The sequence below is a fragment of the Chenopodium album genome, chromosome 23 (genome assembly GCF_948465745.1).
Source record: "Chenopodium album chromosome 23, dcCheAlbu1.1, whole genome shotgun sequence".
Lineage (NCBI taxonomy): Eukaryota > Viridiplantae > Streptophyta > Magnoliopsida > Caryophyllales > Amaranthaceae > Chenopodium > Chenopodium album.
This window is the reverse complement of record NC_137856.1, coordinates 9,339,544-9,361,636: the sequence shown is the minus strand read 5'-3', so window position 1 is coordinate 9,361,636 and position 22,093 is coordinate 9,339,544. Positions and strand designations below refer to the sequence as shown.

Below are 22,093 nucleotides of genomic sequence, written 5' to 3'. Positions count from 1 at the left end.
AAAAATGTGTGTTAAAGACAATGAAGAGTGTAATCAATAAAATATATGCAGTATAGTTTTGTATGATGTAAGCCATGTAACTTCTTGTTCAGTTGTTCATATATTTGACATAATAAAAACTAGAAAGGTGTAATTAAACAAATGAATAAAAAATTCCCATAAAATATGGAAAAAGGGTAACAACTTAGGACCTTTCCGCGCAGCAAAACGGCCTCCTACTTGCTTTCATATTTTGACTTCAATTGAAAAGGTTTTGAATTAAACAAGTCTATTTTTTTTCTCCCTTTTTTTCAGGGATTCTGTACAAGTCTGTTTCAAAGCATGACCAAATAATTTGGATGTTTCCTAAATCAAGGATTTTTGTTGATACAATTGAAGGTATTTTATACTTCCTCCGTTTTCTTTTAGATGCAACACACACTTTTTCACGGTATTTAAGAAATGTGGGGTTCACATGATATAATTACACTTTAAAATGGGATGAGTGGTTGTTAGGAGTGTAAATTAGTGGGTCATGTGCTTTACATAAAGGAAATAGTATAGTTTTTCCCTAAAGTAACTTTCCTTTTATAGTGTGTTGCAAGTATTGTGACATTTCCTTTTTAGGGAAGTGTTGCAAGTAAAAGAAAACGGAGGAAGTATAAGAGTTTTAGCTTGAACTAAATAGGTTCTAAGTGTGAAACGGACGTGAATACAATCCACGTCCGCTCCAACTTGCTTTCTCGTGACAACATGTGTGCATAATGCACGCGTCACTAATCTCGAATGCACCATAAAACGGTAGAGATGTCATGGACTCGATCACTTGTTTTTCTGTTGGCCTTTTGTTGTTTTTTTATGTTTTTGTTGGAGTTGGCTGTGTTACATACATTCCAGCTATTTTTTGTACTAAAGCTAACAATTGCACCTCAAAATCTGGAAACAAGAAAAAATAAAGTAGAAGACAAATTGTAATCCACTTAATTATAAACTAACATCAACTTTTTCTTCTTTATACAGAAACATGGCATGGCCAGGAAATGAACAAGATTAAGAAAAATTAATAAATGAAAATTATTAACCCACTAACTGAGACATGTAATTAAGCTAAGTAGCTAATCAACAAATACAATGACCAAGTTCTAGTCGAAAATGTCGAATGTATAAACCTTTTTTTCTTAACTCAAGTTGCTCAACCTAGGACTAGAGGATGAGTAAAGCAATGAGGATGCAGAAAAGCTAGTGTTATTGCTTTCAGGGTAGAAGTTTTCTACATCAGTTAACCTTGATGTTGATGTTCCGATTCTTAATTCGCTAGTTCGAGGGCTCTTATTTCCTTGATCATTTCTTGTTGTAGGTGATCCCTTAAGCAACATATCAACTTTAGTATACTCTTCCTTTTCATCCTTAATCTCCTTGAGCATTGCAGCCACATCTTTCATTGTCGGTCTCTCATCAGGCGAGGAGTTTACACATAGTAAGGCGATCCCTAATGCTTGTACCATTTCTTCAATCTCGGTTTCAGGTCTAGACAATAAGCTTGGATCAAGGACTTCAATCCCTCCCCTCTTCTGCCTCACCCAATCTACGACGTGCATCCCTCCGGGAATAGTGGGATCCACGGGCTGCTTTCCTGTTAGGACTTCCAACATTACTACTCCGTAGCTATACACATCGCTCTTCTCTGTTATTTTCATCATGAAACCATATTCTGCAGCAAAAAATCAGCATTTAGAATTCATCAACCTTTTGAATAGAACAAATTGTAACATATGAAAATGTTATAATTATACTAACCAGGAGCTATGTATCCGTAAGAGCCAGCAACTGTATTGGAGGAACGATTGAAATCGCCATCATCAACAAGTTTTGCTAAGCCAAAATCTGCAATATAAGGCTCAAACTCAAGGCCAATGAGGATATTGTTTGCCTTGATGTCTCGATGAAATATCGGTGGAGTACAATCATGATGTAAATAGGCAAGACCTTGAGCACCACCAAGTAGGATTCGGTACCTAAGTCCCCACTCCAAGGCATTCCCTGAACTCTCATGCAAGAGACTCCCCAAGCTCCCATTCGGCATGTAATCATACATAAGCAACCTTGTATTTCGGTTCCAACAGCACCCTAGGAATCGGACAATGTTCTTGTGGCGAATTGACCCAAGAGTCTTAACCTCAGCAGAGAACGAGTCTCGTACTCCACCCTTTTCATCCTCACCCTTTGATGCAGGGCTTGCAGTTGGCCAAAGCTTTTTTACAGCAATGACCTCACCATTTGCCATATCAGCTCGATAAACCATTCCTGAACACCCTTTACCAATGATGTTTGAATCCACGAGACATTTAAGCACTTGATCAACTGAGAAATTAAGCTTCTGGAAAGGAGTGAAATGCCAAGGCCACGAATCACCCAACTCTGAATCCTGCTCGTCTTTCACAGTTTTTCGTGCTCGAAGCATAGCAACAACCCCCATTATAACCATTGCAATTGTCAGGATAATAAGGAAAGCAATGGCTATTTTGAGAATCTTAGCTTTTTTTACATCATCCTTGGATCCTGATGCATTGAGATGGCTCGAGAAGCACGAGTCTTTTCCAACAGAACACAGCTCTTCATTTCCCTCCAAAGATTCTGAAGGAAGCTGCCGGAAGAGCTTGTTATCAGGGAGGAATCCACTGAAGTTGTTGTATGAAATATTAAGGGAAACAAGGTTATCGAGCCCAACAAGCGGGCTTAAAACTCCACTGAGCTTGTTATGTGAAAGGTCTAATATTGACAGCTTGTTTAATGATGATAACTGAGATGGGATTGGACCGGAAAGCATGTTTTTACTCAGATTGAGAGCGATTCCAAGAGACTCAATATTACACAATTCACTTGGAATCTCTCCATAAAGCTTATTGCTACCAAGATCAAGCAACTGAAGACTCGAACATAGGCCTAAAGATGATGGAATTAATCCAGTGATCATATTTTTGTTCAAAACCAGCTTATTCAGTGACACAAGACGACCAAAACTAGCTGGGATTTCCCCCGTAAATCCATTGGATGAAGCATCCAATACTTGGAGAGAAGAGAGGGATGACAATGTAGAAGGAAGCAAACCCCTCAAGTTGTTACTGCTAAGGTCTAGCATTTGCAACTCACTACAACTCCCAATCTCATCAGGAACTACTCCAGAAAAGTGATTACTAGAGAAATCAAGGAAGTTTAACATTGTAAGACCCCCAATTTCTCGAGGGATTTCCCCAGCTATCCGGTTATGTCCAAGTCGAAGCCTAATCAATGAGGTGCAATTACCAATCTCAGGAGGGAGAGTACCAGATATCTCATTAGAAAGAAGCAGAAGTTTAGTGAGATTTTTTATCTGAAACAACCCTGGAGGAATGCTACCAGTAAGAGAGTTATGAGACAAATCAAGGGATTCGAGGTTACTACAACTAGCCAAACTCGAAGGAATGCTCCCTTCAAGCTGGTTAGCCCAAGCAAAGAACACAGTGAGCTTCGAAAGTGAGCCGAGTTGTGGTGGGATCAGACCAGACATCTGATTAGTATCCAACTGTAACTGAACCAAATTACTACAGTTTGACAAAACAGCAGGAATTGAACCAGTCACATTGTTATTACTAAGCATCAATTCCTCAAGATTAGACAAACCTCCAATTGACAATGGAATCGAACCCGAAATCGAGTTCAAGGAAACATCAATACTCCTCAAACTAGTACAATTCCCAATCTCATTTGGGATAGAACCCACAAGAGAATTCTGCCAAAGTAGCAATTTCTCAAGCTTTTTCAACTTCCCAATTTCAGGTGGGATTGACCCAGATAAACTATTCTCATACAAATAAATATTAACAAGCTCAGAACAATTACCCAAATCAGCAGGAATTACACCAGAAATAGAAGTTGTATAAATAGAAAGTGTTTGAAGCTTTGAAAGCTTACCCAAATTTGAAGGTAATGACCCGGAAATTCCAGTATCAGCAAGACCAAGAACAGTAAGATTACTCAAAATACCAAAATTTTCAGGAATTTTACCTTCAATGTCTTTATTACCCCCAACTCTCATCACCTCAAGACTGCTAATTTTCCCTAATTCAGAGGGTAAAATACCTCCAATCTGATTATCAAACAACAACAAATTCTTCAAACTCGAGCAATTCCCAAGTTGAACTGGGATTGACCCAGTAAGTTGATTCGAGTTCAAGATTAAATCTTGCAGATTTTCAAGCATTCCAACAGAATCTGGGATTGACCCAGATAATGAATTTGAACTAACATCAATGGAGATTAAAGAAGAAATCTTTCCAAGCTCATTTGGGATTGACCCAGTTAAATTACACCCAGAAATAGTAAGTTTTTGCAAAGATTTAAAAGAGGAAAGATTAGAAGGAAAAGGAAGTTGAAGAGGAAGTGACTGAATATTAATTTCAGTAACAAAGTTTTCTGATGAACATTTGATTGAACTCCATTTGCATGGAGTAGGGTCAACTATATTCCAGTGAGATAACTCCACCGGCGGCGGTTGGTTGCCACCGTGGAGCCATGAATATAATACGGCGGCTTCATTGGAAGCCGCCGCAGCGGTGGCAATGGAAGGAGATATACAGAGAAGATGTAAATGAAACAGGAAAAGGAGAAAATGAAATGAGAATGAAAAATGGAGGTGTTTTTGGATTGAATTAAACATTATAGTTAAAAACATTTGCCTCAAATTCCAAACTTTTTCTTCATTGGGTTGTGTTTAGCTTAAAAAAATTTAATCTTTGGGTTTCTAAGTTTCTTTCCTCTGTTTCCGTGTTTTGTGTGTCTTGCTTGGTATGAACTCAAAAACCTCAAAAACCCAACCAAAAACAGAGAGGAAATCAAATTTTAAAAAAAGAATTGAAATTAAAATAAAGATTAAGAAAAAGAAATAAAAAAAGAAAAAGAAAAACAAGTGGGTGAAGGAAGGAATACCTAGAAATTAGCAAGGTTTGCACATTGAATGCCTCTGTTTCTGTGAAATGAGAGTGGGGAAGTGTATATTTTAAAGCAGAGGAAGTGAAGCAGGGAAGAAGACAACTACATTTCTTTAATCAGTTTTTTAATTTTAAATTATATTTTTTACTATTTAATTTTGAATTTAATTAGTAAATAAATATATTAGGACATTGAGATGACCTTAAAGTCCTTAATAAATTTATTAGTAGTGTACTAGTGTTGTTGGACTTTGGCTTCAACTCTATGGTTTTTTTACGTCATCTTTTTTAAGATAAAAATTTTATACAAAATTTATACACTCCAAAATTTATAAATTCTTTTACAAAATTGTATTTCTTGTTTTCCTCTTTTTCATACTACCTGTTATAACAGAATAACAAGAGAGCATAAATGACTTCTTGATTTTTTTCTAGGTTATGCTTATTTCACTGTTAGAGGACCAACTCAACCATCACGCTGGCTTTTGATACCATGTTAGAGGACCAACTCAACCAAAAGCTTAAGCTGATGGTTGAGGCCCAGGAATATGTTTTATACTCTATCATTCACCTTAATAAAAAATAATATCAAATAAACAATTTCAGCTCACTAAAAATAATTTCAGTTGGGCAATAAAAATCGATAACTTGAAAGAAGAAATATAATAGAAATTGAGCAAAATAGTTTTAGTTCAACAAAAATTATTTCAATTCAGTAAAGATAATTTAGTTTTAGCAAAAATATTTTAAGTTTAATAAAAAAATAAGGTGAAGTGAACGAGACCTAAGGGACTATTCACATTTACTGAACTGAGATGAACTGAACTGAACTGAACTGAGATGAACTGAACTGAGCTGAAATGAATATTTTATGAGAGAAGGAAATTAGGAGCTAAACTGAACTGATGAACTGAACTGAACTGATTGGACCTGAACTGATTGGAGTTGAACTGAACTAAAATTAAGTAAATGTGAATGGGCCCTAAGTTGTTAACCATTTGTGATTTTTTTTTTTTTTTTTTTTGACAGGAACCAAGCAATTTTATTAAGGAGTAGGATGGCTTAACTCTGCCAAAACAAGATCATGTATCTCGCTAGGATACTCTTCTAACCATACTCTAAGAGAATTAAAATTGCAACTAAGCTTGGCTAAACTATGAGCTACCCGATTTCCATCCCTCTTCACAAAAGCGAAGGTGCATACATGACAGGGAGCTAGCAAGTAGCAGAATGTCATTGATTATCAAGCCAAAATATTGTGATGTTTTATTTAAGTTAGAGTGATAAAATTTCAGGACTATAGTTCAGTATGACTTGCATTGGGTCTTGAACAAAATATTGTCACCCAAATTTGAAAATTCCATTTTATTAGACTAGCTAGTTAGTACATTTGTTTGATAAAATGAAATTACCATAAATTTTATGTAAAAAATAACATCAACTATTAAAATTGTTGGCAGTAATAATGGTTGTTTTTGCTGAATTCATACAGTGTTTGTATGATTTTTTTTTTTTTTTTTTTTTTTGAGGGGTTTGTATGATTTAATTTATTTCATTTACAGATGTTGTATGACTTTTTATTAATTAATTGATTTTGCTCAAGAAAAAAAAAAGAAAAAAGAAAGTTAAGTTATGAACTATCTTTTTAAAAACTTGTAATTTTCCAACGTACTTCGTATGTTATATTGTAAATATTTTGCTAATCCGATCCAATCAACTTGACCTAATTGTACGTATGACCAATGTATTACATATACCATATTTGTTCTTAAAACATGGTATATTTGATTATCAACTTCCTAGGTAGACACTAGACACTAATGATTGTGCGCGTTGCATGTGTATGACATTCAAATTATACCAACAATTTCTGCTCTTCAGACTACACTGAAGATTGAAGAAGATAATCTTTTTATGCTACAAAAAAAAGAAGGATTGAAAAATCCGCTAACTTGTGTTCATCACAAAATACTTCATGCCTCAAACAAGCGTGATATATAAGCATATACATTAACAAACGTACAAAAAAATTAGTATTATACATTTTGTATTAATCGCGCGATATTCGATGCATAATTAAGATTAGTAGAGCATACATTATGTCCTAAAATGTTTTTCAACTGACAGAGCACAAGAGCATCCATTGAAGTTAGCAAATTTGTACGAGATCCAATGTTATTTCTGCATATACTTTTTCTTAACTCTAACTATTCTACTGCTACAACATTATTTTTATAAGGTTTAATATAAGGTTTAAATTAACTACTAGTTATGCTATACACCTACTTATAAGAAAAAAAAAAAGAAAAGAAGTAGAGAGTTGTAATGAGTTAGTCACACTACTTCTGAATACTTTGAAAAGGAATCAAAATGAGCTGCAAATTTCGTATTGTTTTTCATTTTCTATGCGTAATACACCTTTTATTCCTACCTAACCTCGTCTTAGTGTAATAGTCTATCGTGGCAAAAACATAAAATATGGTACAAAACCCTAAGTTAAGTTGAGATTAAAAAAAATTAAAACCAAAAAGAAAAAAAAAAGTTGAGTTTAATTAATATTTATCCCCATTAGTCAATATTGTCATATATATTCACATAACATTATATATATACTCTCTCCATTTTGTAGTGATCGTAACACAACACATTACACATAGTTATCGGAAAATTATAGGGCAAGGACCTAACGAAATTTAATAATGTAAAGTACAGGATGCATAAAATTGTTAATAGGAAATAGATTTAATAATAAATAAATAAATAGTGTAAGGCCATAATCTCTTCACCTTATTTTTGCTGAATTGAAATTATTTTACTGAATTAAAATTATTTTTGCTAAACTGAATCTAATTTATTAAATTAAATTTATTTTTATAAGATTAAAATTATTTTTGCTAAACTAAAATTATGTTTATTGATTCTCTATTACATTTCTTCTTTAAACTTATTGATTTTTACTTAATTTAATTATTTTTACTGAGCCGAACTTATTTGATGAACTTAAAATAGTTTTAATAAACTGAAATTATTTTATTGAATATTATTTGGTAAAGTGAAGTGAGTAGGGCCAAGTGAGGTTAAATTAGTAAGAGAAATAATAAAATATTTTGCATGTAGGATAAAAAGCCAATCATAAAGCTAATACTTTCAACTAGTCAAATAAGCTAAGCAAACAAGCCAACAACCAACAGCCAACCGCCAATTGCCAAACAACCCTTGTCATATTTTTTTATTCTTTTTTTTTTGAAGGAATATTTTTTTAATCTTTAACCAACCCAACTTCAATACTCCCTCCGTGTTTTCTTTAAGTATTACAGTTTGATCGGCACATAGTTTTAGGCAATTTAATTGACTTAAATAAAATACAGAGTAAGAGGTAAGTAGGGTAGTTGGAGTATTAAAAAAAATTGTAAAAGAAATATAGTGGGGTACGGTAATTAATTGATTGAAAAGTAATGAATGTGAGAGAAAAAAATATAATAAAAAATTAGTAGTGGGTTTGGGTGGGGACCATGAGAGGAGAGAGATATAATATTTTAAGTAGTTTTTTGCCAAAAAAAAAAAGTCTAACACCTATTAAAACACGGCTGGATTTGGTAAGTATAACACTTATAAAGTAATGCATTCTACTCTTCGTCCTAAAACTCTTTGCCTAGAAAATGGAGCATTTAGGCCCTGTTCCCTACACCTTAAAAAGTTAATATTCAGTTAAATAATTTCAATTCAATAAAAATAAGTTCAGTTCAGTAAAAATAAGGTCAGGTTAGTAAAATTAATTTTAGTTCAGTAAAAATAATTTCAGTTCAGTAAAAATCAGTAATTGTAATGAAGAAAATACAATAGAGAATCAGTAAAAATAATTTCAGTTCAGCAAAAATAATTTCAATTCAGTAAAATTAATTTCAATTCAATAAAAATAATTTAAGTTTAGCAAAAATAATTTCAATTCGGTAAAAATAATTTCAGTTTAGCAAAATAAGGTGAAATGAACGAAGCCTTATATATTAAAATGCGGAGGGAGTAATAAAATGCTACAATTGTTACAAAACAAGTGTAAGGGAAAGTGTTGCAATTGTTATAAAACGAGTGGAGTAGAATATTACTACCTCTTTAATTTATGCTCGTGATTCATGGGTAGATATTAGAATGTATGTAGTGAATTAAAAATATCGTATAATCCAATTAAGGTGCGAGGGTTGGGCACGCAAAGGTATTTTATTTTACTCATCTGATAATTACATGAGGAATAATCATCAAAATGAGCGAGCAAAAAATATCCTTTGGTATCTTGCACTCGGATGTATGAAGGGATATCATTATATATTAGCTATCTAACGTAAAGAAATTGACATTTAATAAAAGTAAAATTAATTTATTAATAAAAAGTAGTACGACTTTTACAAAGTAGATTTGATTATAACATATATATATAATGAATCAAATAAAAATTCCCTTCATATAAAGTACAATCATCGAGCAGCTTTCGCATTGTGGATTACCTCCCGCTTATATCACTGTAAAATATTGTCTTGTTAAAGAGACAATTTAATAATCCTTTAGAGCTGTGAGGAGGTTTTCCTTCTGATTCATCGGATTATATTTGAAAACATGATAACCTCTAAGATCTTGCACAATTAATCACCAACGAAATGATTTCTTGACAATTCATTAGATCAATTATTATCACAGACTTAAAACTATGAAATTTCTCCCTTGAAAAGAGTAATAATTAATAAACCTTGTCTTTCAAATGAGGTCGAAAAACTCTTATCTTTCAAAAGAGATCGAAAATCGTTTCTTCCAAGGGAGAAAAGTTCTTCTCAAAAGGAGAAAGAATCATCAAAAATCTAAAAGAACAAAATGAAGCGAACACAAGGATGGGCCGGGGCTTTTACTAGTTAAAGTCGATGTAAATCCGTTAATCGATGAAACTCGTTCAAAAATCAACAATGGAGGCTAGGGTTTTATTAGAAGAAAGGAAAGAGGATTTTTTTCATACTTGCATACTTGTATGTAACAAGAAATTGATATTTAATATCAATATATTAAGCAAATACATGTGGGGTTGACAAATGTTATCCTATGATTCACTTATCTTATTATACAAAATATATTAGGAAAAGTTGTCAAGGATAAGCCAACTTTTGACCGGTCTTCTCAAAATAAGTCAAGTTTTTTATTAACTCAAAATAAGTCGCCGAGGTTTATAGCCGCGGAGGTCTGCTTGGTGGGTGGCTGAAGGATGAGGGTGGTCAAGTGGTTGAATCGAAGGTTGCCTGTCATGATGGTGGAGTCATGGAGATTGTTTATTTCTTGTTTTTTTCTAAAAAAAAAATTTTAAAAAATATTTAAGGAAGGTGGGAGAGAAAAAAAAAACTACTAATAATTTTATGGATTTTTTTTGCATAAAACCACCTTTTAATTTTGTTTTTTGCAATTAACCACCTTATAAAAAAAATGTTGCAATAAGCAACCAATTTTTAAAAAGGAAAAATTAGTAAAAATAATCCCAACTTTCACGTATTCGCTTTAATTAATCCAACTTTCGATTATTATTAAATAATCTCAACTTTAGGGTGTATTCGCTCAAAACAGGCCCTAACCGGTTACTAACCTATTATAACATATTTTGGGACACGTGGCATCACCTGATTAGTTATTTTTTAAAAAAAAAAGTTTAAAATAAAAATATAAAAAAAAAATTTAAAATAAAAGAAAAAATATAAAAAACAAAACTACCTAGCACCGTCCACCCGGAACCACCTTTACCAACACCACTGCAGCGGTAAGAATATTCTTCCCCACCCACGCGCCGGCCAGATTTTCCTCTCTTGCGCCGGTAATGTAACACCCCAAATCTCCCTCTACGAAAATACCAGTATAATACGTATAATTATACCGTAGAGATAGACTTGGGCGTATTACCGCCGCGTGATTACGCAAGGCTATTCATTAATTAAATTAATACTTTGAAGTGGAATAGTAGACTTTAAATAGTAACCAGTCATGAGTACTCAAAAATAAACATAAAGACCAACATTTCCTAATCTAGGTGAAACCATTCCCGATACTCCATATGCTCAATCCTTGACTCCACCTGAAATTAGTCAACACTGCTTATTACTATTACGATAAACAGGGCGAACCAAAACAAATAAGAAATACGGGTTAGCAAAATATGCTAAGTACGATAAGTGCAAGATAATTAAACTAAATTTATTAGCAAACATACTTTTAAATCAATTCCATCCATTCCAATAATTAAATCAATAATTCCAACTCATAATTCCAAAACCAATTTCAATAATCAATATTCAATAGCCAATTCAATAAAACCAATTCCTCATTAAAATCCAATCCTTTTTTTTTTAATCCAATTCCTCGCCCAAGTGCATGTGCACACCCCCAAGCTAGTCTCCTTATGTTATAAGGCTATTCTTGAGGAAAGACCCGGCCATACAAAGTCCAATGCCTTATCAATAAACCAAATCCGCATAGTGGGATTACCAACATGCTTGTAAAGCATTAATAATAATTCAATAAATCCTTTTTAAATTCAATAATTCCAATATAATTCAAACTCCTTTTTAAATCCAATAATTCCAACCTTTATAATCATAATCCACAAATCCCTTTTTATTAAATTCAACATGCTTCCAAAATCAACATTTTAAACATGAATAATAATTTTAATCATTCAAAACATGATATGAAAATCAATACTCCAATTTAATTATTAAATTCAATTATTTAAACATACTTTTATTTCATTAATCATTTCTATTCAATTTAATTCAATCATAAATTCATTCAAACATGCTCATTCAAACAAAACACTTTCAAGTAGCACTGTCAAAACGGTTTGACAGTTCGGTTTCGGTTCGGTTTGAAATCGGTTCGGTATTCAATCGGGTCAGTTTGGAATCGGTTTAATTGTCTCACGGGTCGGTTTTGGTTTGGTTTAAATAGTTATCGGTTCAATTCGGTTTCGGTTTATTCTTAAGCGGTTTTAATTCGGTTCGGGTTGTAAACAGTCCGGGTAGTAAATGGTTCGGTGCAGACGGGTTGCGGTTTGTTAACGGTGCGGTGTAAACGGTTTTTATCCCGATTCAAACAGTTTCGGTTGAAAACGGTTTCGGGTTAGAAATAGTTCGGTTCTTTTTTGGTTCAGCTTATAACTGGTTCGGTTCTTTTTCGATTCTTTTTCGGTTCAGTTTATAACTGGTTCGGTTCTTCGATGGTTTAACCACTTTAACGTTACTCATATCGGTTCCATTTCAAGTTTACTAAATTACGGTTCGGGTCGGTTTTCGGTTTCAAAAAATAAATTGTTTATCGAGTTGTTTGAATTCGGGCAGTTAAATGGTTTTGGTTTGAAATTTGATAGTACTTGCTAACCTTTTGCGTTCACAAGTTTTATATAAAGTCGCGAATCATTTCATATTTACTATTTAGGCATCATATTATAAACAAATTCTCATTGATTTTATAAATACATATTATGTTCTGTTTCAAGTTTAGTCATACTGATCTTACTAGTTTATTACGAAGTAGATTATAAGAGTTAGTGTATTCATGTATTACTGTGTTTACAATTAGGTTATTATATGCTTCTTATTTAATCATTTATATACATGACTAGAGGCAGTAGTGTTGCTAATAGTTTGAGGCAGGGCCTGAGCCTGCTTGTTTTGCTCTTGTTTGTGAACACTGATTATCCTTAATGAATGATTTGCCTTGCTATTTAAAAAAAAAAACTAGCTTTTTGGCCTGTTCAATGCACGGATTGTTACTTGGGTTAATTATTTTCATATGTAGGTATGCTTTATACGAATTAATTGTTTCATTTCTAAAACTTACAAGAAAAAAAGTCTGAATTGTGAAAGAAGATGAAGGAATTTAGTTAGCTATATACACATGAAGATTATGGGATATGAAATGACATATTAATTTAAATTATATTTAAAGTCTAGGAGATGAAATGACAATTTTTATTATAATTTATATGTTTTTGTATTGTGTGCTAATTAATTGAACATTATTTTATTATGGTGGAATTGAAACACTTCATTTTATAACTTGAATTTGCAAGTTGTGGAATGCATCAAGATTTAGACAAAAATATTAAGGGAGGTAACATGTGGCATATGGAGTGATGATTGATGAGTGACTTGTGAATTGTGATGCCATGTGTCATATGAAAAAATTGTGGTTTGTGTTTTTAAATACTAAGTATAGATATAGATATAGATATTCTAAGATTTCTAATATTTAATCCATTTAATTATATTCCCGTCAAAAAAAAAATCCATTTAATTATATAAAAAAGTTTGTAAACGGTTCGATTTAGAAGCGGTTTGGTTCATAAACGGTTAAGTTTATAACTAGTTCGGTTTACAAACAGTTCGGTTTTTAAATGGTTCGGTGCAAACGGGTAGCAGTTTGCTAACGGTTCGGTTCTTTTTCGGTTCGGTTTTCTTTCAGTTCGGTTTATATTTGGTTCGGTTTGTTAATGGGTTCGGTTCTTATACGGTTTAACATTATTCGGGTCAATTCGGTTTTGGGTTTACTAAAATACGGTCCGGGGCGGTTTTCGGTTTAAAAAAAATCGGTTTTTAATCGGTTCGGTTCTCATTTGGGTCGGTCGGTTTTGGACAGTTAAACGGTTTCGGTTTGAAATTTGACAGCACTACTTTCAAGGTATCTAGCCACCTAACGTACCTCTATCCTTGCTTAGCAAAATCACACAAAAGGAATCTCAAGAATCTTGATCGAACACACCCTACAAATAAATATAACCTTAATCAATATAAGGTTAACAAATAATCACAATAATTAAATTAAAACCCCCAACTATATGTACATAAACATTTTAAATTATTTTCTCATAAACATCATTAAAAATCTGATTTTATATAATTAAAACTACTCATAATAATTTTTATAAATCCCCCATAATAATAATTAATTGAATAAGAGAAGAGAAGAGAAGAGAAAAAGAAAAGATAAGAAACCAAGGAAAAGAGAAAGAGGAGGTACGGCAAGGGCTGGCAGCTGGCGGCAGCAGGTGGTGCCGAAAATGGTTGGCAGCGGCTGCAGGTGGCAGCCGTGGGTGGAGGTGGTGCTCAGTGGTGGTGGCGCACCAAAAAGAGGAGAAAAGAAAGAGAATTAATTAGAGAATTTGGGAGAGAGTTATGAGAATTAGTGTGAGTGTTTGATCTTGAATTGAAGAAGTATTATAGGCTAGTATGAGCATGGATTATGGTAGGAAAATGTAGGAAGAATTATGGCAAGAAGAGTAAGGAAATTTTTGATATTAAAGGTGATTGAGACTATGGAAGGTGTATCGTCATGAAAAATAATATGGCAATTGGAACTATTTGGGGAATAATCAAGAGAAATAAAAAGGTAGGAAAATATATATGATGATCAAATATTAAGAAGATGGGAAAATAGAATTAAGGAAAATAAAGGGAGATAATTTAAAAATACAATTTACCAAAATAATTTCCCCTAAAATCACACAAGAGGGCCGAAAATCATGAGCTTTCCATAGCTTGGATTTTCGGACCTCCTTTGTAATATTTGCGAAGATTTTTGCTCAGTTTAAGGAATAAAAATAATTATGTAAATAATATAGAATAATTAATTAAATAATTAATTAATTAAATACCAATTATTCACCAATAAATAACTAAGAAAATCATATTTTCTATACATAGAAAATCCGAAATTCCTAGCTAAATAAATGGGAATTTTCGGCCATCTTAATTAATTAACAAAATATAGTTTTTGATTCAATTAAAATATCCGAAATATATAAATACTTGATTTTTAAATAAGATAAATGGATAATAAATCTTATCCAAAATAATAACTAGCCTTTTGGCCCGTTCGATGCACGGGTTCTTACCTAAGTTATTTCATATGTAGGTATGTTTTTCAATAGTTGAAACTTTTGATATGAAATACGAAGTAATTGTTTCATTGCTAAAACTAAAAGGGAAAAAAAGAATGAGGGTAGATCAATGGAAAAAGATAATGAAATTTAGTTACGTATATATACATGAAAATTGTAGGATATGAAATGACATATTATTTTAAGTTATGTTTTAAGTTTAGGAATTAAAAAGACAATTTTTATATAATTCAATTCATATGTTTATGTGAAGCATATTAATTGGTTCAACTTTATTTTATTATGATGGAAATGAAACACTTCATTTTCTTAATTGAATTTGCAAGTTATGGAATACATTAAGACTTAAACAAAAAGATTAAAAGGGGTGACATGTGTCATATGTGGTATTGAGTGACTTGTGATGACATGTGTCATTTGAAAAATTATGGTTTGTTTTTTTAAATACTAAGTATAGATTAGATTTCAAAATACTTTTGGCGCCAAAATTCAAATATCATTTTGGCTCCAAATAATAGATTTACTAAAAATACCCTTTTATAAAATAATTCCTAATTATTAATTAAGAAAATACGTATGAATATATGGAGTATTATTGCAGGTAAGTTCTTTGACCCTTGAATTACCGATGATCCTTCCCCCAAAACCACCAAACCAGCCACCTAAAACCCCCCGAATTCCCTAAAAATGACATCCCCGCTGGCGAAACCACGTTGCAGCTAGCAGCCCCATAAAAAACTACAACAATTGCACCCAAATCGCACCACAAGATCGAAGCCTGTCGCACCGCCTCCAGTACAACCCTTGCATCCCTACAACCTAGCTAGCGATGACGGTGACGCATATGAAGGAAAACGACCACAAATCCAACCAAATTTCTCCTTAAATTACTCTCAATTCTTCGCATTATTTAAGTCGCAACGCTTTGTTAAAGCTTCCATTGATGATTCTACGAAGATTAATCTAGAAATTGCTGCAAGATCTGAGGGAAATTGTTAAGGTTAATTGCAAAGCAGGTTATGTGGTGGCGGTTTGGTGGTTAAGGGTTATGGGATTGGGGAGGAGGTAGTGCCGGCTCCGGCGTCGGCGTGGGGGAGGGGTGGTGTGGGCAGGCCGTTAGGAGAAGTCTGCCGGAAATTCGGCCGGTAGTGGTGGTTGCCGTGGGTTGGGGTTGGGGATGATTTTTTTGTTTTTTTTGGTTTTTTTTTTGTACTTTTTTTATTTTTAATTTTTTAAAAAAATATTATTTAAAAGTTTGAGCTAATCACAAGATGACATGCATTACAAAAAATCCAAAAAAATATTTTTTATACCTGTTTAACCGGTTACCAGTCTTTTAGGCCTATTTTGAGCGGATGACCCCCAAAATTGGGATTACTTAATAATAATCAAAGGTTGGGATTATTTAAAGCGAATACGTGAAAACTGGGTTATTTTTACTAATTTTTCCTTTTAAAAAAATGTTGCAAGTTAACACCTATCACCGGAAAAAGTGACATTTTGACCACTTGCTCCTGCATTGACCCAGTCACATGCCACGCACGTGTCCTCCTTTTCTTTCTTCTTTCCCTTTCTCTTGCAATTTCCCTTTTTCTCCTTCCCTACTCCTCTTTCTTTCTTTCTTATGTTTCTCTTTCTTCCTCGCATCTTTGTTCCTCCTTTCCATTGTCCATCATTGCTGCGCATGTTCACAATTCAACTGATAAGTGTTTTTATTTTTATTCCCCCCCCCTTTCTTCTCTTTCTCTAAGATCTTTATTCTTTTGGGTTAATTGAATTCGAATTGTGTTTGCGAATTCCAGAATTTAGGGTTTGCTTATTTCCTTTTGAATTTGGTACTTCTAGGTCTAATTTCTCAATCTCCACTAAACAAAAAGTGTGGGTGTGGCGTCCCATTAGCGAGATTGAAGTCTTGGACTCATGAGAACCCTGCACGAAGATTTGAGACTCATGAGAACCATTGATGACAACACAAATGTTCAGAGAAGATGATGCAATTGGGCGAAAATGGAGAACGAGTGAAAATAGACAATAAAAAATTATTTTTTTTATTTTACCTTAGCTTATTTGTATTTCCCAGCAACTATTTCAACCACATGCAATAAATCACATGTCAAATCTCAATAAATCACATGTCAAATCTAGCCTACAACATACTCAGCCATTGCCAAGTTGAAGTAAATGTAAGGAAAAAGAGAAAGAAAGAGGAGCAAGGGAGGAGAAAGAGGAAATCACTGAGAAAGGGAAAGAAAAAATTAAAGGGAGGAGTAAGGGATTAAGTAATGTCACGTGCCATGCACATGGTTGGATCAATGCCGAAGCAGCTGGTCAAAATGTCACCTTCCGACGTTAGGTGTTAACATAAGGTGGTTAATTGCAAAAAAAAAAAAAAAAAAAAAAAAAAAAAAAAAAAAAAAAAAAAAAACAAAATTTAATAGGTGATTTTATGTAAAATTAACTAATTTTATAGCAGGTCACCGGTTTGAAAACACATTTAAAGTTGAAGAGTAGCAAAGGTCGACTTATTTTGAGTTAATCGAACTTGACTTATTATGAGAAAACCAGTCAAATGTAGGCTTTATTCTTGACAAATTTTCCAATATTTTTATTGAAAGAAATATAGCATATTGATGGAATAGTATTTTTGGTAAATTTTATTATATAAATCATTTTGATTATTTTAGATTATTTTTAAATCATTTGATAGTTTCTTAACTATTTAGGAATGAGTTCATTATGGCAATTAGAAACTAACAATTGATATTTAATTGCAAAATAAGATAAAAGTTCTGTAATTATAAATTTAAAAAAAAATACACTAAAGAAAAAGAGAGGGAGAAATACATGCACGATTAATATAAATAACTACATATTACATCATAAAATTATGGATAGGAAAATATCATTGCATAGTATTAGATCGTCTAAAAGAATAATATCTTTGTTGAATGTGTATTAATGAAATATACATAACAAATAGGAAGAGAAATATTATTGTATAGTAATAATTAAATACTTCTCCAAGAAGCTTTGGCAAACCAAAAACAATAAAAAAAACTTTTGGAGGAAAATTTTTTAACCAGAATATGGCATGTGTCATTTCTGGTTTTGCCTTTAGTATATGGTAATAGATTAGACCAACTTTGACAATGTGTATATATAAATTGATCCTGTAAAATCAATCTCATATAGTAAGACAGCCATAAAACCAACACCAAGTACAAAACAAAAATTGGCTCTAAAGAAAATCCTAGTGTGGGTTTGCTCCTTAGGGGTCATTAAATCTTAAGTTAGAAGATCAACAAGTGTCATGTAAATCAAGATTCCCACCGCGATTGAGTTCAGTAAACATTGAACGATTAGTGCAGTTAGTCTACTATAATTATAAACATACTAATTCCGATTACGATTGTGATCCCTACCAGAGTAGTCATGGAAATTAAAAGAACAATGCCATACACAACATAGATGCCGATTCGAAACATACTTGTACATTATGCATCCGCCAAGTCCAACACTCCCGAAGAATTGATGGAAGCACAAAGCTACCTTGAGAGGCTTGAACATATCAATGCTTTTAGAAGTACCCAATGATATTCCTATTATTACAGAATGAACAACAACCTACCTCTAAAACTTAAAACATAAATTTTTTTTATGACAAAAATAAAAAAATAAAAAATAAAAAATAAATAACTAAAACATAATTCATACAATATAAACTAACTAAAATAGTATTATATATAATACATCAAGTTTTTTTAATATATAATATTACAAATGTAAGACAAGCGAATCATCAAGTGACACTTTTCAACTCCAAATTAATAGTATCGAATTATCGATGCTCTAAAATGTATCTAATGATATCCTTATAATTACCGAAAGAACATCAGTACAATACTCATCTCTTAAATCAAAAACATAATTTATATAATATAAACTAACCAAATATCTTATGTAATAATAATATGTCAAGTTTATATTATATAAAATAAAATGTAATATATCTATTAAGACTTGACATATTAATATTGCATAATATTTTTGGTTAGCTTATATAATGGATAATGTTTTGTGATTTTGGAGATGGGTATTTTACTTTTTTTTTATTCGGTAATTATAGGGATATAATTGGGTACATCTCAAAGCATTAATATTGTCAAGCATTGATACTATTAATTTGGAGCTGACAAGTGTCACTCGATGAATCACTTGTCTTATATCTGTAATATTAAGTTATACTACGTATTAAAGAAACTTGATGTTATATATAAATAATTTTTTAGTTAGTTTAATTTATATTATATAAATAATGTTTTAGGTTTTAGAGATGTATGTTGTTGTTCATTCGATAATTATAGGAATCTTTGTGTTTCCATCAATACTTCGAGAGCAAAAAACTTCCTTCCGTTAAAAATTTCTCTCTCTAGCCGAGAGCATCTCTCACTAAGTTGAGTTTTTCTTATTTTTAATTTGCAAATCGTCACCTTGAGAATCTTTGTTCTCTGACAGATGTCTCTACCAAATTTTTCAACTTCCATTTCGAATCTATCTAGCCAATCAAATTTGTGATACTTCTATACTCCATTTATTCAAAGATTGGTTTCTCATTCAACCTTTCTTCTCTGATTATTTTTTACTTGCTATAGTTGCTTTGTGACACTTGGATCTCATGCACTAGCCATTTATTTTGGCTGATGATTTCCTCTTGCCTTTAAATTGGAGCATTGAATGCTCAGCTACCAATAGGGTGTGGCTTTTCAGCTCCCTTTTGTACTCTTTCTGTCCTTCAAGTCTTTTTCCCTTCTATTCCTTTTCTTTGTCTCTTTTAATTACTTTTCTAGTTCTACTTTCTTTTCTTTCTTTCAATGGATAACAATCACCCTCAAGGGCCCCATAACAATGGGGATTCGAATGAAGATCAACAGATGGGTGTGTTAGCAGCTCCTCCTGTCAATTTCACCTTTCTAGGACCGATTAATTACAATCGTTGTGCTATAGGGATTTTTTTGGGACCCTACCCTCCAGCAGTGTCTTTTATTCAACATATTGTTAATTGCAGGTGGATACGAAGAGGCTATATTTGTGTGCATCAATCTGGGAATTACTTTCTCTTTGAGTGTCTCGATGCTTATGATTTGGATGGAATCATTCGCCAACACTCTGTTGTCTTTGAGGGTCGTCTTATTAATTTAAGGCGTTATCACTGCTCATACATACCTCAAGAAATTAGCTTCTCAACTTCTCGTCTCTGGGTTAGGGTGCAGGGGTTACCTCTGTTGTACCTAACTAGAGAATGGGCTAATCAAATTTTATCTCATGTGGGTTTTATTGAAAATATGAACAGGTTGGCGCTGGATTACCCATGCATGCAGATATCAGGGTTCGGATGTTGATTGATACATCGCAACCACTCATCCCGGGTTGCTATGTACTAGTAGAAGGAGATCGTGTTGTGTGGGTATTTTTCAGCTATGAAGGAATTTTTAAATTCTGTAAATCTTGTGGCTTTGTTGGTCACAGTGAGAAGCGGTGCAAGGTGAAGAAGGAAGCATCCACTCGTCGTCTACGATGTAGACTTGCAGGACTTGAAAGACGAGGCATGAGGGTGTTATATGGTCCGGGTCGACAGGCCTACTACGCCAATTATGTGAAAGGCCTTCCAATTACCTTTCGCTATAGAAATCCAGAAGTTAATCTCATTCGACCAAGCGAACCTGAAGATCTGCCATTTATGGATAGAAATGGCGGTGGTGATATGGATATTTTAGGATCAAGCTCGGATAGTGGTGGTACGGAAAGGTATTATTCTGCCTCCGACGATAGCCCTGATTCTGATATTGTAGAGAGTTCATATGCAGGGGATAGAAACAATTCGGTTTGGCAAACAGGTACAAGGTTTGGGCTGCAAAATGACCCATATGCTAGCTACTATCCATCGCAGCAGGCTCAGCAGCCTATCTCTCAACCAAATCAGCCCCGCATCAACTACACAGGCCTGCGAATCAATTCTAGCCCACGAGAAGACCGTAGCCCAGCTCACAATCTCAGCTTGCAATTAAGTCAAGCAAATAACACTTCCAGGGAGCAGGGGATTAAAGATAGGGGAAAAGCTCCAATTGAACCACCGTCACCACTACTTCGCAGCTGCTCTCCCCTCTCTGATCCAAATCCATCCCCACCCTCGACTTTCGAGGGGGGTGAATCATCAGCAGCACCGAGTATTTTGCAGTGGCGGCGTGCTAGCTGCTTCTTTCCCATCTCTCACTATTATTGCTCCTCCTCCCATGGTTTTCCCCATGCCCTGTCCTCGACTCATTGAGCCGAGGCCGGAGCCCATTGTTTCTCCTGATTTTAGTCAAGAAACTAACCGTGATTATCGTATTACTACTGCTGCATATGACATTGTTGAAGCCGGTAGACAGTTTGCTCGCAATCTCCAGCGTTCTAGGGACAATCTAGCTCGTGTTTTTCCAGAAGGGCAACCCACTAGATCTCAATTTGTGGGTACATCTCCAACTATTTACTGCACTAATATGCCTAATGTGCCGCTGACTGAATATGATCCTCCTAACACCCCTGTTACTCCAATTTCTCCAATTGGAACAATTAATATTGATGCCCTGTTCAATTCAAGCCACTCGAGCTGGTCTGGAAAACGAAGAAAATTGGATGATTTCTCACTTGTCAAATCCGAAAATGGTTCAACAGTAAGGAGAAGCTTCAATGATTTGAATTGGGTGGCGAATAGGAAATTAAAGACGCTCAATCGATGGTCAGAGAAAGGCGCTTTCAATATTTGGCAACGTGATAAGCTTGGGACCTTAAAATTCAGATCTAAGGCTATGTCGGATGTCGACATGGCTTGTACTTGGGGCGTCAAACCATTTGCTCTTGAGTTCAAGGGAAAGAAGAAAAGGAACTCTGCTGCCTCTTCTTCATCATCTTCTAGTCCAAGCAAGAGGCAAAGAAGCGAAGAGGTCACTTCTAAATTGAGGCAGGAGAATGAAGATGATATGGATGTGGACTTTCAGAAAGCTGTGCAACAATCTTTTGAGGATAAATTTGGTGAGGAGGCTGCATCGTTCCAGCCCCCGAGACCCATATGAAGATCATTTGCTGGAATTCTAGGGGTTTAAACGACCCACACGCCCCTAAAATTCCTTATCCTGTGTGGTTAACTATGACTATAAAACCTTCTCTTTTGTTCTTGTGTGAAAATAAA

General features: G+C 33.7%; 1 protein-coding gene across 1 annotated transcript; it reads right to left on the bottom strand.

Moving 5' to 3' along the window:
- Positions 1-951: 951 nt before the first annotated feature.
- LOC145609267 (uncharacterized) lies at positions 952-4,675 on the bottom strand. The gene is made up of 2 exons (XM_081664794.1): positions 1,777-4,675; positions 952-1,690 (listed from the first exon to the last, which is right to left on the bottom strand). The coding sequence occupies exons 1-2, from the start codon at positions 4,673-4,675 to the stop codon at positions 1,158-1,160; spliced, it is 3,432 nt and encodes a 1,143-aa protein (XP_081520920.1). The 3' UTR covers positions 952-1,157.
- Positions 4,676-22,093: the final 17,418 nt, after the last annotated feature.

Coding starts and splice junctions, on each gene's coding strand:
- LOC145609267 (XM_081664794.1), bottom strand. CDS start 4,675: ATGTTTAATTCAATCCAAAAACACCTCCATTTTTCATTCTCATTTCAT. Junction 1,691..1,776: donor TTACGGATACATAGCTCCTG/GTTAGTATAATT, acceptor TTTTTGCTGCAG/AATATGGTTTCATGATGAAA.